Genomic DNA, 19,118 nt, shown 5'->3' on the forward strand with positions numbered 1-19,118 from the left:
TTCCTACACCGATCGAAGCAGAACTGCTACAGAATGAAATACGAGGTGTGGAGCAACGATCGAAACCGTCGGCCGTGCGAGAGAAATCGTGAAAACATAGGTCGATTCAAACCAATGTTTCATTGGTATGTTATTGAAATACTGTGCTACATGTTTAAGTTAAATGCTCCAAATCTTTTAGTTCTAAAATTATATCTATCCATCAACAAATGACTGAGTTATTATCGTTCAAAATTATGACATAAAAAGGTTACACGGCTAGTTTTGCATTTTTTTAATCGTCACCCGGGCCCGTATAGTTAAGAGTAAGGCATTTTCAATGCCAAAATGTTTTGTATTGCCCGGAAAAAGGGCCCAGCTTGTGCAAATACGCTCACCTTTTCCATTAATCAAGGGCCTACTAACTAAAGCTTATAGGTAATAAATTCAGATCAATTTACAGGGTGTAGGACACAAACGACCTGCTTGATAAACAGGGTATTCTGCAAGCCACGGAACAAATCATATCTTGTTTTCGGTATATTTCCAATGTTGAAAAAGGGCCATTTCTCTTAGAACTCAAAATCGAATAAAATACTCGAATTTAAAATTTACAAAATCCACCTTTTATTCAAATATTTTTTTGAATGTCAATTTTGTAGATAGTGGTGCAGTACTTTTCAATTCAGAAAAGTTCGGAAAAGATCGTTAAAAGGTAGCCCACGGCATTTAAAGGGTGATTTTTTAAGAGCTTGAGAACTTTTTTAAACAATAAAACGCATAAAATTTGCAAAATCTCATCGGTTCTTTATTTTAAACGTTAGATTGGTACATGACATTTACTTTTTGAAGATAATTTCATTTAAATGTTGACCGCGGCTGCGTCTTAGGTGGTCCATTCGGAAAATCCGCTTTTTTATCGACAAATTTTGTTCAGCGATGAGGCTCATTTCTGGTTGAATGGCTACGTAAATAAGCAAAATTGCCGCATTTGGAGTGAAGAGCAACCAGAAGCCGTTCAAGAACTGCCCATGCATCCCGAAAAATGCCCTGTTTGGTGTGGTTTGTACGCTGGTGGAATCATTGGACCGTATTTTTTCAAAGATGCTGTTGGACGCAACGTTACAGTGAATGGCGATCGCTATCGTTCGATGCTAACAAACTTTTTGTTGCCAAAAATGGAAGAACTGAACTTGGTTGACATGTGGTTTCAACAAGATGGCGCTACATGCCACACAGCTCGCGATTCTATGGCCATTTTGAGGGAAAACTTCGGAGAACAATTCATCTCAAGAAATGGACCGGTAAGTTGGCCACCAAGATCATGCGATTTGACGCCTTTAGACTATTTTTTGTGGGGCTACGTCAAGTCTAAAGTCTACAGAAATAAGCCAGTAACTATTCCAGCTTTGGAAGACAACATTTCCGAAGAAATTCGGGCTATTCCGGCCGAAATGCTCGAAAAAGTTGCCCAAAATTGGACTTTCCGAATGGACCACCTAAGACGCAGCCGCGGTCAACATTTAAATGAAATTATCTTCCAAAAGTAAATGTCATGTACCAATCTAACGTTTAAAATAAAGAACCGATGAGATTTTGCAAATTTTATGCGTTTTATTGTTTAAAAAAGTTCTCAAGCTCTTAAAAAATCACCCTTTATAAGTGATTGAATCAAATGTTCTTGTATCTGTGTTCAGACTTCGGAAACTTGTTGAAGTGGTCTGGAATTGAACACTACGTCATTATAGCTTATTTTTTCGTTTTTCGTACGCTACAATCACTGTACACAAAACAATATACGATACTATGTAGTACGTAGTATTGTAGTAATTTGTGAGTATGATACCGTGAAGTTTCAATTGTTTTGTTTGGGTCGAATTGATTTCTTATTGTTAATGGCAATGCGCTTGACATGCATATAGCTCATCTGAGTTCAATTTCCATAAAAAACATTGTTGACAAAAAATGATGTGAATCGAGGGATCGTTATTGTTATTCCACATAAAAGTAAAAAAAAACTCGTACTTAATTGATGGTTCTCTGGGGTTTTCTGTCTCATGAACCGGTTCTCGTATTTTAAACCCTGAACTGATATCTCAGTAGTCTCAGTGGTAGAATTGAAGCACTTTCAGTGAAATTGTTATTGTTATACATGAAATTCAAGTTCTGCCCCGTAATAAAGTAGTACGGCTTTGCGTTTCTTCCAAAGTATATTCTCTGTAGTCATATGACAAACTCGGACTGATTCCTCTTGGTGAAATCACCTTCAGTTAATAAGTCGTGCACTCAGTTGAGAATGATAATTTAGTAACAATCGAGGAAGCGCGGTTGCAAATCGGGCTCAGTAGGAACAAGCGCCCATCAATCGTAAACATTGATCGCCACTCCGGGATATCTCATCATTCACTTGCTGCTACCTTTCTTCGCTGTACCGGTCAATGAAGGTATTATACTTGAAAAGAACGGATATTTCATCTCGTTCTATTGAGCTAAGCCACTGAATCTGTTGCTTCATGATTCAACTTCTAGCAACCGCTGAATTAGTTTAGATCAAGCGCTGCTACCATAAAAACGTTAGTATAAACGATAACGTGACGGGCACGGGTTTTATTGTTGGCCAAGTTGGCCGGTGTCGATTTGTATGTAATCGAGTAGCCGCCAAAAAGGCGAAGGTTGCGGTGTGGTGTAGTGTTGAACTAAGAGAAGATGTGCATAGATCGATTGTAGAACGATTGGAATATTCAATTGTTGCATCAACATATTGTAGTGACTCGCCAAAAAGACTTTCTCAGCCTTCAGACGCGAACTTCTATGTTTGATTTGCTATCTCAGAGTATGCTAGTGTGTGTAAACGTTTTGCATTGTACATAATCGATTATGCTGTGGAGGGGCTTGATAATAATATTTCATGAAACTTGAGCATTTGTTCAAATATAATATTAGAAAATAAGTGGTAGAATGCGAAAATATCGGAATCGTGTGATGAAAACATATATTCTGATTCGTGTTATTGATACAAACTTCAAAAATCAGTTCGGTTTTAGTTACTTTTAGTAATCTTCTATGAGGCAGCAAATATAACGTAAATAATTTTTAATACACGAAAGAACATTTACAGAGATTTTTGTTCAATTAAGTCGATTTACACATTCGAGTAGTTTAACGGCGGCTTTTATTTTTTGGGATCGAAATCATGTCATTTCTCTCAGGTTTTTATTTGACAGTTGTACAGTACGCTGTAGAAATTTTGCATAGTAACTGGAAAAAATTCATAATATGAACTATTTTTGGAAGTCGAATACAAGAAAAGGTGTGGAAAGGCATCTATACAGTGCCGTAGCGAGAGTGAGGCGAGTGCGGCGATCGCATTTCGAACTTAAGTCGAGACCTCTGCATGTCAAATACTGTTTACTTTTGATGGGTACTCAGTAATTCTGTTATTACTGAAAATGCATGAGCCTATTGTCGAAGCATTTTTACCAGATTTGAATCAGAAAATGTCAAAATGTCTACTGCATTTTTCCAAAAATCTTGCAGTATATCAGAGCGTATTGAATATTGTTCGAGTGATTTGTATGAATGCGATTACGATACTTCATTGCATCTGATATATAACTGTCCGCATTGACGCAACTACGTAGCCGGGTTTTTGGTTCTCCACACGGAACGACCGAAATTAGCTCTGCGCCTAATTCGTATTACTGTTTTTGAATTAGTTGATTTTAACAACAAAATTTCCAAAATAACTATAAAATTAGTTAAAATTGAGAAGTTACTTTGCTGAAAAAACTCTTAGTTTTAGAGAATGTGTTTAGTTGGTGAATATCCTGGACTCAAACCAGCAATATTTCAATCCAACACGAAATTCTCATTGACAACTAATTTTGTTATTAAAATCAGAAAATTTGTTTCTATATATCTATCACCATCATTACTGAAGGACAGCACAAAAAACCAAAACTGAAATGGGTATTATTAACAAGTTTATTAGCCAAAAACTCATGAGAAGTGTCAAAGCAAAACGATCCATTAAAAAGCTAAAAAGGACAGTCTTATTGAAACTGCTTGAACATTGTTTTGATGTTTTTCGCATGTGTTCGATATATCTTTATTTAAATTTCTAAACCGATATGTAAAAATGTCGTAAACTGTTAGTGGAAATCGTATTTATTCAGAATTTGTGCGCACTTGAAGCGATTGTGCGTAATAATGTTTTTACGCGGAACAGTGAAGTGAATTTCGAATGTTTCACTCTAATTGTGATGAAGTTTTTTTGTATCTTCAAACCTTCCGAGCTGCGCCGTCCGGTGTACTACTTGTATTCGGTTTTTTTCCGAGTGCTCAAAGTTTTCAGTGAGAATGAACAAACAGTGATTTAGAAGAAAAAAAATTCAAAAAGATGTTTACGTTTCGTTTATGTCTTTTTCTCCAACACAACATCGTATTTATACCTGCCAATATAGAAAAGACAACCGCGTCTGAATTTTTTTCGGCAGTAGTGTGCCATCTAGTGGCTAGTAGTCATTAAGGTGTTACCGTTTCGGTGACAGGGCGCCATATAGCTGCAGATTGCAGAAGCCAATTCAACCATTCATATTGGTTGAAAACAACATTATATTTCTTTAATTCAACTAAAAAATTAGTTGACTGGATATGAAGTGTGCCTTAGCTAAGAAATGACAGTACGTTTAATTTGTGAATTCAACTAAAAAAAATAGTCATTTCAACAAATATTTTATTATTATTAAGGGAATGAGAATAAAAAATCTAAATCAGCAAAAGTAAGATTTTTTTAGTTGTCTCAAAAAATAACTAACTAAAATCAGCAAATCAACTAAATTTTTCGCGAAAATGCTGATTTCGGTCGTTCCGTGTAACGTTTTTCGTTGGAAGATCAGTTGACTGATTCAACATAATTTATTTTGAAACTTCAAACTAGTGAGCTAATTTAATTGCACCACTTTGGCCATTTGTGCATATTAAGTTGGTAAAGCTTCGTCGATTGTCGGTTAGAAAACGACAACAATCAGTTGAATAGCTCTCAGCAAAGGTGGCATAAAAAATATCTCCGATTTCTACTAAGATTTGAATCTTTTTATCATTCGCTCTTTCCATTGTTGCCAATCACAAAGAGCAAAAACATTCAACAGTTGAAGTTCCGTTCAATAAACTAAACTTAAATAAACCACATTCGTTCTAAAAAGGATTTAGAATAACTCAGTAGTTGAGTAAATATAACTATTGTACTATTGAGTAGCTATAACCTACTTTTCAGAATATTATTGTATAAGCCAGATAGAAACTACTTAGAGCAACTTCACCTAAAATTAGATTATTGAACGGGGCTCCGGTTGTTGGATGGAAAGATCTAAAAATGAGGCAGTTGATCCCTTAATCAGAGATGCCAATAATCAGTGTAGAGTTCAAAAATTTTCTATATGTAACACAGAGATTTTCACAGACTTATGAGCTCCCTTCAATATATGATAATAGATGTAACTGATTCTTTTTATACATTTCTTGCATAGTGAGGTTATGCAATCTTTGAATCCGACTTTTGAATCAAGGCCCGGAAGGCCGAGTAAAGGTATTGAAATCCGGAGAGCTTGGAGGCACCGAAATCTTATCGAGAAAATCAGTCGAATTTTCCCGACATCAGACATGAAAAAAACGTAATGATCTCCAAATACTCGATCGTATTGTACGTGAAGTTTATTTTCATGTTTTTTGTCGTGAATACGACTTACTTTACTATGGCCGTACTTTCAAAATTTACCATCTGAGAGTGTGATAAGTTTTTGATCGTGAATATCTTTTGTTGTATTTAACGTTTCAACATAATTTTTGTTACATGCCATCAGAAATATGATCATCAATTTGTGATTTTTAGTTCTATGACATAATCACAAATTTCAACGAGTAAAGGAGGAGTTGGCATCACTGGGAGTACGATGCAGTGTTACCCTCGGAAAAGTTTAATTACAATGTGTATCAAACAACTTATAGTGAAGTGATTGATCGAAACAGTTATTTTGAGTGATAGTGCTGTTTATTAAATATTGCTTATTCGCGAAACTAAAAAATGTTCAAGCTACGGAAACTGCGAATTTAGCGCCCTAACTTCAACCGATGAGAATGTACCGCCCAAAATTGAACGACGACAACCGATTGAAGCGCCATTTGCATATCATTGTCGGTGTTATCAGATTTATATTATCAGATATAGATAGAATGTGTGAAAATTTACAAGTCATTCTTGTGATTTAAACTGAATTCCTAAAATAAGTCTACAGCAATCCCATCCGCGAGTGTTTATTTTATTTTATTTTTTCAGTAGTCGTGTGTCATCTCGCGTTATTTACAGCAATGCAAATAGGAGAAGCAGGATACTGGCGAGATCGTTCCCTAGATATTTTATTCTTATTTACAATTTTGTTATATTTCTCCTGAGCTGAAGTAGATTCCCGTAGTTGCACTTCGTGATTGACCAAATGAGTGGAAATGTACAATGAAGCGGGGACACACTTTTGGAATGAAGTGAGCAGCAGAATTGTGCCGTAGAATTTTCGTATCAGGACACATAGCAAAACCACGCCGAAGACTGCTGGAATGAAGATGATAGCAGAATGGTATGAAGAAACTTAATTGGGAGAACACTTTTCAATAGCGATTTGCGTTTCCAGTGTGCAGTAGTGGAAGTCGTCAGAGTTACATGGGAGTGCTGCGTATGAAAACACCGCTGGTCAGTGAAGATGTCCGGAATTTGAGTCGGCATTCATTGTGAGTTCCTAATGCATCTCTGAGTCATCTCAGTTCTGCCTAAGTGCAGATCCGATGGGTCATGGTAATTCGAACCACTTTTGAGTCCCACAGATCATTATAAAGAATTATTTAATTTTTTTTGGAAGTTAATAAACTATTAGCCGTCACTAACACATTCAATTACGACGGGCAACGTCCACACGCAATGCGAAAATGGAAGTATGGATGTGGAACACATCTTTATACTAGTATGGTTATCGTTCAGAATCAACGATATAATCTTTGAACCTGTCTTTATATGCAGCCGGGGCAGGGATGTCAAGTATTCAAAATAAAAATCTGTTTAATTCGAAAATTAAGACTGACGAAACCTGGTACCCTATAATGAGGTGATATTTAATTTCATTTAAGCAACGCTATGATTGCAACCCTGAAGTAATATCTTCATAGCGTATTAGACGAAAATTGGAAACTACCCTGCGATCTTCGAATTTTAATGTATGAGGTGCTGATGGCTGCTAGCATCCACCAAGCGATCATCTTAACCATATTAGACTATAAACAAATTAAGGGTTGTGTACAAGGAACGATCGATTGCGATGACAACAAAAATGACAATCGTTACTGCTGCCACCCATCAGCTGAGATCATCAAATAGATAATGATACTGATGTACTCCATAAGGCAACAAAAGAGACAAACACAAAATCTCAAATCAGCGTCTGACGGCAAAGCAGAAAGTAAGAATATATGCGAAGTGGTGTGTGTGTTGTTTTCTGTTGGATGGGTTTCCATAGAAATAGGACTATAATTGAATAATTAAAGCATTAATGAGGTCACGATTCTAGGTTCTAGACACACGGTAGAATATTTTCACTGCTTCGTAAAACAAATGTTTATTTTATTGAATAGCGCTTGCGTTATTTTATGATACTATTTCTAATATTTCCCATACTTTCGTCGTGTGTTATCATATTTGATATTGAAATTATTATTATTACATGAGTTTTATATAACCCACTCTTGACCTGTTGATATCGTGATTTATAAGGACACCGATAATAAGGCATTTATAAGAACACCATAAAACCGATTAGTTAGTCTTTTTTTCACTATTGCATCGAAGCTGTGTGGAATCTTGAGCAGCTGAAGCACTGATAAGGCGAAAGCGAAACGGAAAGGAGAATTTGAATAGTAATTCAGTCAAATTGATTTTAATAAAGTTTCTATTAAATTTATTAAGATCGGTAGTTCAAAGCATAAGTTGGTTGTTGTCATACGTTCGAGACAAGATCTGTAATATTTCTTAATGACAGTTCAACTGCAACTTTTCTGTATGCAAAGTTTGGTAAGAAACAGAACGTCGAATTCCGTAACGGAATGTAGTGCCAAGACATTTGATAATTCATCGTTACGTTTCGATATTGAAATGTTCTCGTTTGCTCACATTAAATAAGATGAACAACGTTGAGATAAAGGTCATGCTCCAGTTCGAATGTCAAGAACAAATTAAAAGAAAAAGAACGCAATTGAAGCAAATCTCGGACGCGAAACTATTTCTGCTCAGTTATTGTTAGCACATAAACTAAATTACCTTTTGATTGAAATAAACAAGCAACTCTGTCAGTCTACTGGGAGCACAAATGCAAAGAATCACAGTCAATTGCCACACTGCAGAGAGCACAGAAGGAGAAAGCTGAAATGGGTGTACTGATTATTTTACTGTATGTGACTTCAGAAATTCTATAAACAAATAATTATAATTCTACCCTTCACCCCAGTTCAATTTCGGTTAGCATTTTGGCTGCGCCCACTTCGATCGACTTGAGCTGTTCCAGGCAAAACCAGGACCAATCATGCTGCATTCAAAATCTCGTTTTGGATTCGAGAAATGCTGAACGATATAGTTTTCCTCAGGAAATCTCTATTCATCTGGAAAATTGTACCATCGACTACTTTTCCCCAGAGTTTGCCGCTAGGCTGGCGGAATCAACTACAGAACTTTCAATTCTGGATGGATATGCTCCGAGGGTGTATGTAAAACCTACTTTGAAGTCCTTCACCAGCCTACGTTGCGGAACATCGGATGTTACTATTGATCCAGTGGAGAACCAAAACCTAGAACTGTTGGACTTGGCCGGAATACTAAAAGTAATCCCAAATAATATCCAATACTTGAAAAATCTGGCTGTGTTGGATTTGTGTGAGAATCAAATAGAATATGTTCGCTTGGATCAATTTGAGGGATTGGACAAACTTCGAAAACTGAACTTAGGTCACAACAAGATCAAATCGGTCAGTGTGACAAAGCCCTTGACATTACCCAAATTGAACGAGCTGTTTTTGCACGGAAACGAACTCACGGAGTTGGATTTAACACATCTGAAAGCTGACAATCTTGAACGGTTTTATGTTTCGCAAAATCAACTTATGCGCATTGATGGATTCCCGCACAATTTTAATAAACTGATCCGCACAGACCTGTTCTCCAATAGATGGAACTGTAGTTGGCTTAAACAAACCTTACAGTTTTTGGATGGTACCAAAGTGGAGACTTTGAGCTTTCTACCGGTGAAAGTTTGTAATGAAAATGGAACGGTTAAGGTACACGCAATCGAATGCGCGATTAACTAAGCAGTCATATTTTGGTTCTTAGTATGCGTTATGAAAGTGGAGCGTGTAATAAAGTAAAATAGAACCAGAAGATACTACTTATTTGATAAAATAAATGTACAAATGTTATATACAATTCTAAGCAGTACTTTAATGTCATGCCTCCAAAATGTATAACCTGTTATGATTACAAAATGAAAAATAAACGTACTTCACTAACACTACTCTTGCTCCGCAGTGAAGAATAAAGTGCGTACAAACTAAAGGTAACTGTAAAGGCATTTCAATGCCTCCTCCATTTCCCCCCTTTCATTTTATATATGTCTGAGAAGTAATATTATCTGGTCTAAAAATTCGTTTAAAGACTATTTTTCTTAAATCGTGATTTTGCTGTAGCAAAATTTTTAAAGAAATGTTGTGCATTCTGGTTCATCAACGATTTGATGCCATTTTTTAATTTTTCAATGCAAATGAAATTAACCGTTATTTAGCAAGGTAATGCGTCAGTTGTTGAAACAGACAGAAATCCAAAGGTTCTATATCTGGGCGGTATAGTGGGTCAGGTAGCACTTCTCTTTTTAGTGTTCGCAATGCATTGTCGAAGAGCAAGATGCCTTTGTCCAGCCGTTAACTTTTTCGATTTTTTCGGACCGAAGATTTTGTTCAAATGCGTTGACAATGGTAAAGTTTTTCTGTGATTATTTTGAAGAATCTAAGAAACTCAGCTGATGCCGTTTTGTCCCTCCAAATACATAGAATTTGAACATTGAAACCGTGGATATTGGGTTTCGATGATCATATTACTTCCACTCATGATATTCGATCGAATCATCGTACAAAGCCCTTTTTACATACCCGATTACAATACTTTGTAAAAAGAAACCTTTTCCATTCTGTTTTTCAAAGAGTAATTCACAAGCAAACAACCTGTTTTACTCCACCTATTGGTGAAATAATTCCGTTCTATTATCACAAATACTACTGTGGGGTTATAAAAATATTTGTCATTGACTCTTAAATAAAAACAGCAGATTTTCTGGCCAGCAACAAACGTAACCTACAAATTGAAACAGTTTATAGCTAGAATTTTTTTACGTTTTTTTTTACATTGTTACTCCAAATGACACTTTAAAAATTTAAACGCACTTTATCTTATTAATCCAAAACCATGAAAAGGATCTGGACAAAACTCTATACTATCTTATGGAACTTTAATATAATTTGAAACTAAGTTTGAGAAAATCGGCAGGGCCATCTCAGAGAAAAGTGAGATAGTTCCATTTTGGAGTTTTGACCACTATTTGCGGTACTTTCAAACCCAAAATTTAAAAACCGGCCGAAGTCGGTTTGTACGGCCAGCAACTAAAGTTAGCTTTAAATTGAATCATTTTTGAGTGCAATAGAAAAAAAATAACCTGTTTTTTGTCGTCACTTTAAACGACGGTTTGAAGTTTCAAACACTCATAACATTGTAATTTCAACGACTTTTCAACGATGCCAATTTGCTGCTTGGTTGTGGATGCAAACTGATCTACACCGATGATTTGAAACTGTACTTAGTAATTTGTAATTATGAGGACTGCGTCCATCTTCTAGAACTGCTCGGTAAATTTGTCGCCTGGTGTCGACGAAACCATCCTGTGATCAGCATTGCCAAATGTCAAGTAATAACACTTCACCCAATACTTCATTCATTAATCTTCGACTACAAAATTGATAGACAAAAACTTACTAGAGTTGATCATGTTAACGACCTTGGTGTAATATTGGATGCAAAACTTACCTTTAATCAGCATTGTTCTGCTTTAATATCTAAGGCAAAAAACAACTCGGATTATGAGCTAACATCGGCGGAGATTTCAAGGATCCGTATTGTTTGAAGGCGTTATACTGTTCCTTAGTGCGGCCATTGCTGTAAAATGCCAGTTTGGTATGGAGTCCATATGAACTCGTTTGGAACTTGCGAATTGAGCGTGTTCAAAAAATATTTATTCGGCTAGCGCTGAGAGATCTCCCCTGGCGAAATCCCTTGAATTTGCCACCGTACCCTGATCGATGTCGCCTGTTAGGTCTTGACACCCTGGAACGACGAAGGAAGATTCAACAAGCTGCGTTTGTGGTGAAGATTATAAACGGCGAAATCGACTCTCCAAAGATCCTGTCCCTGATCGACTTCCGCGCCTCGCAACGAACTCTACGATCAACAGGCTGCTTCAACGAAGATTACATCGGACATCGTTTGGACATCGTTTACCACACACTTAAAAAAATCCCTGTTATTTTACATCTTATTCGATGCACATAAATCGAGCGTCGCAGTTCACGCAAATTCACGTGGAAGAACATTTAATATTGTGTCTAAAACTCCATGACATGAAATTCGTTGAAATAAAAAAAACACTGATAGCAACCCGCCGCGACTTGAACCGAGAATCATTGGATCACAAGTACGTCTGTTAATTGATTGAGCCACAGAAGCACACATCTGCATGGCTGGTAAAAGGAGCATTTAAATGCATACAGCCACACCTGCTAGCAGAATGCAAGTTACAGTCGAAACCAGTAAAATTCATGATAATCTAACATTAAGTCATTACAAGTGAAATTTTCCGTCGTTTGACAGATTAGGTCTTTATGAATTACATCGTATGAGGAATTAAGTCCCCTGTATTATTATTTTTTTTGGTGTGCATAAATTAAAAGAATTCGGTTTAGCGAAGAATCTGGTGAAGCGGTTCGTTTAACCAGAAATTAAATTGCCAGCCTATAAATTGATATAGTTTGGAGTAGATTAAAATGAAAGGTCGAAAGACCCCATGCAAAATACGTAATAAAATTACTGTTTATTTCACTTTCTTCCAAAATGGCTTAACATATTTTCTGAAACATCGATTCAAATTAGAGGTCATTAAATCCCATACAACATTGTCCGGACATACTTTCTTGTTCAGATTCCCGATTTAAAAAAATCCTGAAAAATTTTTCAATAACGTAATCTCAAAAAACAGACAGGTTCTTGTGCTTCTTTCCCAGACAGGTTCTTGTGCTTTCTTTCTACATAGCAGTACACTATATTGAACACATTTAGTTTCGTTGCTCCGGAACCAGAAGTTCGATCCAGATAAAATTCAATAATTTCGTTTGGAACCGAAATTATGAAAGAGTGCCCCATAATAATGTAAGACGTCAAAAATCATGGGGTTCGTAAAAAGAGGTAGTTTGTAGAAAAAGTTTACGTTATTTGGAATTTACTTCGTAAAAAAAGTTTTGTATAATGAATGTGGAAACCGCGCATCATATGGCTATTTTCGGAGCGGATGTGAAGAGTAAGTGCAAGAAAGTAATGTTTGGGCTCGTTTCAAAATCCAAGATGGCGGCTTCCGGTTTATTGAGATTGTTTAAAACCCCTAACAATATGGATATCTTCAGAACGGAATTGATGAGTAGATGTCGGAAAACGATGTTTGAGGTAGTTCTGAAATTCAAGATGGCGACTTGCGGTTTGTTGATATTCCTTGAAAACCCTTACAATATGGATATTCTCGGAACGAGGTAGTTTTGAAATGCAAAAAAGAGTTTTCCGGTTTATTAGTATTATTTTGACAGTTTTTGCCGTATTCCTTGAATTTACTATTCCTTGAAAACACTATACTGGATGTCAAAAACAGAGCTCTCATAATTATGTTTTGGTGAAGAAAGTGAGTTTCCATATCTAAAATTTTCGATCATTTGTACAAACCAGCGATACAATCAAGTCAGGGTTCTTTATTGCGATGTTTAACTTGATCTGTTCTGTCAAATTACAAAGCTACCAATTCACCAGTGCATGTACAATATAATGGCTAGTAAAAAATTCTAACTCACACTAAGAATCTTTCCAGTTTGAGTCTCAAAGCACCGACCTGACAAAAAATCTCAAAATTCTACCCCGCAACCTTCCGCTGACCAGAAAATTCCAATCACAATATTTCAAGTCATCTAACTTGGTCAGTTTTTTCCGTTATCGAACTGAGAGAAGACTCGAATTTCAGAGTATAATCTACTAGTCTCGTAAATCAGTTATCGTATCGAGCAAAGTAGGATTGTTAGTATCAATAGGATCGTAGCACTAGACATGCAATGGCTCTGTATGCCAAAAATCGGCAACAAAGTTGATACAGAATGGTTAAATTTATGCCATTTTGTTTCTACCTTTGCTGTAGACCATTTCAAGGAATATAAAAACTATCTTTTATAGTCAAACAGTTGATGTTTCGTTGTTGGATCAATTCTGAATGTTCTAAAATTGACCAGACAATTTGCAACATAGCGTCAGATATTGTCAATTAGTAATGAAAACCTACACCGAATGGCGCTAAACATTTATAGAAACAGCGTAACGTCGATATGCCGCCATCGTTGGAAAAAAATTAGTGAATCGGCGATTCAATACACCCGAGAGATTCATAATGCCAATAAAATCATACCACTAGCCATGCAATGATTCAACCATATACTATCAACTAAATTCAATAAGAACATAATGGCCAAACTCCACTGCAAAAATACAACATCATTATATTTCTTTACTTTACAACGAGCATGATAAATCCCCAGTCTGTTGAAACAGAAGGTCAAATTCCACAAAAGGAATGTAATACCATGGCTCTGCTTGGCTTCGATAAATCACAGAATTTTTAAGTAATTTTAAAAATAAAGTTCAATCGTCAATTGATTTTCTATTAAATATAACGGGGCTCTTAGCAAAGCTCGTGTTCGGGACCATCCCAACCCTTTGAACCCTTTCATTTTAATCAACAACATTCAATCCCCCAAACATAAAAGTCATCCTGAAATGATTTTAGGCTGATTATCGAAAATTGTTACTTTCAATTACTTATCTTGATTGAATGATACAAGGGAAGTAAAAAATGTATGAAGCGCGATTATAGCACAACACATACATTTTTCTTGTTTGTAGACCTAAAAATCGTCAGTGAAGTATCGGAATGTAATGCCATCAGGACTTTGCATTCTTGCTCTTTTCCGTTTTACATACATTCATAGCGCAGATACAAAAAGTCAACTGACATCAATAACAAAAGCGGGTAATAAGCAAGTTTTTAAAAGGGTCACGTTAATTAATTATATTGTTTAATCTAATATAGATCCCGAGTCGTGAAACAAAATCATCTTATTGGCACATTTTCAAATTGTCCCTTTTCTAATTAAAACTTTTTTCAATGTTTTTCATCCTATAAAAACAATGTAATAAGCCATCCACCGCATTTTCACATCCGCTTTAAATTTTTATGCACGATTGTACAGTTAATGAGCCTTGAACAGTTTTTTTTAAGATTTCAATCGCAATATCAAATTGTGGATACAAAACAAGAATACGTTATCAAACTTTCCCCGGAAAACCTTCTAACCACGCTACACTTCTTTCAACAGGAATCGATGAAATATCGCATCTGCATCGAGTTAACACATGCACCACGTACATAAGCACCAGAAGGAAGACTGCTCTCAATGTGCAACAGGTGAGAAATCTTTCAAACCAGTGACACTTCGCCTAACAGCAGGAAGTAAGGAATTAATTAACTTCTTCATTGAATTGAAAACCATGCAACTTTTACTTTTGTGAAGAATTCGAAATCAATATTATATTCTGATTGCATACTCTTTATTTAAAGTGACAATGACATGGAAAGCATAGCAGGAGATTTCCACGTTTTAAATCAAATTGCCTATCACTTCCGTTATCGCGAGAAAATCAGAAACTGGAAGCGAAGCTGTTGCAAAATAATATTGTGCTAAAAATGGCATTGTGTTGGAAAGTGAGGTCCCACTGAGCAGTTTTATGAAATTTAAAATAAAAACGTTGCACAAAGTATCAGTTATTATAATTAATATATTTAATTTTTGTGTCTATGTTTCCCAAATTCAATAATTCGTGCGTATTTTCATCCAATCTATTTTTTATATAATAATTTTACACATTCGCTTCACTGCCTAAGTTCTAATTTTAATTTACCATTTATTCAAAACTAGGATAATTTGTTTAACTGTGGTAATGTAGCGCTGTGAGGATCGAAAATGTTGCTTCCCGATTGTAATCAGTTGATGACGCAACAAATAATTTCTGATGCAAGTAATATTTCTTTTTCTGCTTTTTTTCTGTTTTGACATTCATAATGTATCGTTATTGTGGATCATAATGTCTTTTGTTTTGGGGCATATTATACGGCAGCTCGGGCATTATGTCTAAGGCAAGCAAAAGAACTGAAAATATGGTCGTTTTGGAAAATGTGTTTAAATCAATCAATTTTTGTCATTTCTACAATAATCATTGAAAATTATTTTCTTCACTTAGCCTTATTGAAATGAAATATCCACATTCTGAATAATTGAATAATGGAATGAACAATGGTCGAACATCGGGAGCCCCAGAGAGTGCGTTGAGATGAAATAAGATTACTCCGTTCTAGTTTTACATATTTTTCCAGACTTTTATCCTTCGTCACCAAGCGATTTTGTATTCAATGTAGCTTTTTCATTTAAATCCATGTGCTCAGTAGTCCGCGATCGAAAAATCGTTCAACATATTATATAAAACAAGCATTTTTTGGTAAACTTTCACACCTTCTGCTTTCTAACGTCTTCTGGGACATCAAACTTATGATGAGCCGTGAGAACAGTAGTCCCAGAAACTGGCGGAAGTCTGCTTCCACTTACATCTCGTGCGAGGCTCGTGAGACAATGCGATTTTGTCAACATCTGGATATAGAGCTTCTGTGAATTTTATCGATCATTGTGATTCGGTTCCTTTTGAAGTTTGTAAAGGGAAGTCGTATAAAGCGCCTCGTACAAAGCCTCAACTAAAACGCCCCTGTTCTTTTTTTATGAAAAGAGACTTTTCTAAACAAAAGTTTTATCCCTAACACTATCTTTTCGTGGGATCTTCCTACTAAACGAGTTTGCCAGTTGTCGTCTGCTACAAAATACGAATAAACCTTATCGATGTAATATTTTCCGTCGACTAAATAAGCATTTTATTCGAATAAAACGTCGAATAGTCGGTTGATATTTAGTACCAAGTAGCTTTTAGCAGTGTTAATGTCTCTATTTATTGTTTAAACATGCAAAGGAACTAGGTCACAACCGGCGAACGACCGCAACTTGGTTAAACCCGGGTATAAATAAACGAAATAAAAAAACTAGGTCATATCTTAGATACTACATTTTTATAATTTTTTTTTCATAACAATCTCCAGGCCCGTACCCAGGATTTCATTTCGGGAGATTATTTATGTATCTAATTCTCGGTGTGCCTTTTCCCAGCGTTTTTAACAGACACTTAAAACTTTTTTTACTGGAACTGTCATTATGGAGTATTCAAATAGAATTTGTGACTAGCTCACAAAAAAGTAACGCCCAAAATTAATAAAATGTAACGCATGTAATACTTAAAACTTACAAACGAGTAACACTTGTAACACTTCGTAATGTTCTAACTCACAAAAAATATCGCATGTAACGCTTCGTAACGTCTATAACTTACAAAAAAGGCGCGGAACAGACATAACACATAACAGTGACGATGTCGAGGTGGTTGACGAGTTCGTGTATTTGGGTGAACGCCGATGATGCCACGGAACGACCGAAATTAGCTCTGCGCCTAATTCGTATTACTGTTTTTGAATTAGTTGATTTTAACAACAAAATTTCCAAAATAACTATAAAATTAGTTAAAATTGAGAAGTTACTTTGCTGAAAAAACTCTTAGTTTTAGAGAATGTGTTTAGTTGGTGAATATCCTGGACTCAAACCAGCAATATTTCAATCCAACACGAAATTCTCATTGACAACTAATTTTGTTATTAAAATCAGAAAATTTGTTTCTATATATCTATCACCATCATTACTGAAGGACAGCACAAAAAACCAAAACTGAAATGGGTATTATTAACAAGTTTATTAGCCAAAAACTCATGAGAAGTGTCAAAGCAAAACGATCCATTAAAAAGCTAAAAAGGACAGTCTTATTGAAACTGCTTGAACATTGTTTTGATGTTTTTCGCATGTGTTCGATATATCTTTATTTAAATTTCTAAACCGATATGTAAAAATGTCGTAAACTGTTAGTGGAAATCGTATTTATTCAGAATTTGTGCGCACTTGAAGCGATTGTGCGTAATAATGTTTTTACGCGGAACAGTGAAGTGAATTTCGAATGTTTCACTCTAATTGTGATGAAGTTTTTTTGTATCTTCAAACCTTCCGAGCTGCGCCGTCCGGTGTACTACTTGTATTCGTTTTTTTTCCGAGTGCTCAAAGTTTTCAGTGAGAATGAACAAACAGTGATTTAGAAGAAAAAAAATTCAAAAAGATGTTTACGTTTCGTTTATGTCTTTTTCTCCAACACAACATCGTATTTATACCTGCCAATATAGAAAAGACAACCGCGTCTGAATTTTTTTCGGCAGTAGTGTGCCATCTAGTGGCTAGTAGTCATTAAGGTGTTACCGTTTCGGTGACAGGGCGCCATATAGCTGCAGATTGCAGAAACCAATTCAACCATTCATATTGGTTGAAAACAACATTATATTTCTTTAATTCAACTAAAAAATTAGTTGACTGGATATGAAGTGTGCCTTAGCTAAGAAATGACAGTACGTTTAATTTGTGAATTCAACTAAAAAAAATAGTCATTTCAACAAATATTTTATTATTATTAAGGGAATGAGAATAAAAAATCTAAATCAGCAAAAGTAAGATTTTTTTAGTTGTCTCAAAAAATAACTAACTAAAATCAGCAAATCAACTAAATTTTTCGCGAAAATGCTGATTTCGGTCGTTCCGTGCATACATGGTTCGATCTGTGTAAGGACTTCTTAAATTGATGGATATTGTATCGTTTCTCACCCATTATGGTAAGAAGCTATAGTCAGTGGGGTTCCTCGTTCTTCCTGGAGTGACTGAATCCTTTCTGTATTGATCCTTGATGGTTTTTGCCTTTTTATGAGAAAGGTTATACAATCACGTAGAAAGGTTATACAATCAGCTCGACGAATTTAACAAATGTCTGTGTGTGTATGTGTGTGTGTATGTATGTGTGTCTATGTGACAAACAATGTCAATCGATTCTCTCAGAGATGGCTGAACCGATTTTCCTAAACTCAGATTAAAATTAAAGGTCTTACGGTCGTATAGATTGCTATTGAACTTTATCCCGATCCGACTTCCGGTTCCGGAATTACAAGGCAATATGTGCAAATCGATGATAAAATGCGCACTCAATTTTCTCGGACTCCTTAACCGATTTTCACAAACTAAGAAGCAAATAAAAGGTCTTAAAATTCTTAAAAAAGCCCACGAAAAGTTTATCCAGTGCCAACTTCCGGTTTCGGTATTACAGTGCGATTAGAGGAAATTTTCAATTTCATGAGTATTTTTTCACAAGCGGTGAGTATTTTTTCACAACGAGCTGCACATTTTTAAAACTTACTGCTAAATTCATCTAAATGGCAGATTTTGTTAGCTGGTGAATATATAAAACTACTTTGGGACTACTAGTCCCCGGTTTTCGTTTCCGAAAGCACCGATAAAAGTGATGAAAAGCTCCAAAAACGGAACTCACTTCGATTACTCAGCAACGGTTAAACCGATTTTCACGAATCATGATTCAAATTAAAGTTCTCATTGTCTTAAAATATACTGTGTAATTTCATCCTGATCCGAATTCCGATTCCTGAAATTATAAGGTGTTGTCAAAACATTTA

General features: G+C 35.7%; 2 protein-coding genes across 15 annotated transcripts in view; both read left to right on the forward strand.

The window, feature by feature from the left end:
• Nucleotides 1-2,501: 2,501 nt before the first annotated feature.
• LOC131435159 (protein I'm not dead yet-like) overlaps nucleotides 2,502-19,118 on the forward strand; it is a 56,584-nt gene continuing 39,967 nt past the window's right edge. For 2 of the 14 annotated variants that reach the window (XM_058602751.1, XM_058602760.1), the window contains exons 1-3: nucleotides 4,775-6,608; nucleotides 6,663-6,759; nucleotides 14,788-14,876. Coding sequence is in view for 6 of the 14 variants with exons in the window: in XM_058602760.1 (XP_058458743.1) it covers nucleotides 14,866-14,876 (11 nt within the window). In the remaining 8 variants the exon portion in view is untranslated. The other 12 variants (XM_058602757.1, XM_058602764.1, XM_058602752.1 and 9 more) reach the window with 8 other exon arrangements.
• Nucleotides 8,309-9,490, forward strand: LOC131435162 (leucine-rich repeat-containing protein 19-like). The gene is made up of 2 exons (XM_058602766.1): nucleotides 8,309-8,465; nucleotides 8,523-9,490. The coding sequence occupies exons 1-2, from the start codon at nucleotides 8,443-8,445 to the stop codon at nucleotides 9,373-9,375; spliced, it is 876 nt and encodes a 291-aa protein (XP_058458749.1). The 5' UTR covers nucleotides 8,309-8,442; the 3' UTR covers nucleotides 9,376-9,490.

The sequence above is a fragment of the Malaya genurostris genome, chromosome 3, assembly GCF_030247185.1.
Source record: "Malaya genurostris strain Urasoe2022 chromosome 3, Malgen_1.1, whole genome shotgun sequence".
NCBI classification, from domain to species: domain Eukaryota; kingdom Metazoa; phylum Arthropoda; class Insecta; order Diptera; family Culicidae; genus Malaya; species Malaya genurostris.

What these genes read in the sequence shown, in the direction of transcription:
- LOC131435162 (XM_058602766.1), top strand. Translation starts at nt 8,443, where the DNA reads ATGGGTGTACTGATTATTTTACT. An exon ending in GGTGTACTGATTATTTTACT is followed by an intron (nt 8,466 to 8,522) that starts GTATGTGACTTC and finishes CCTTCACCCCAG; the next exon opens with TTCAATTTCGGTTAGCATTT.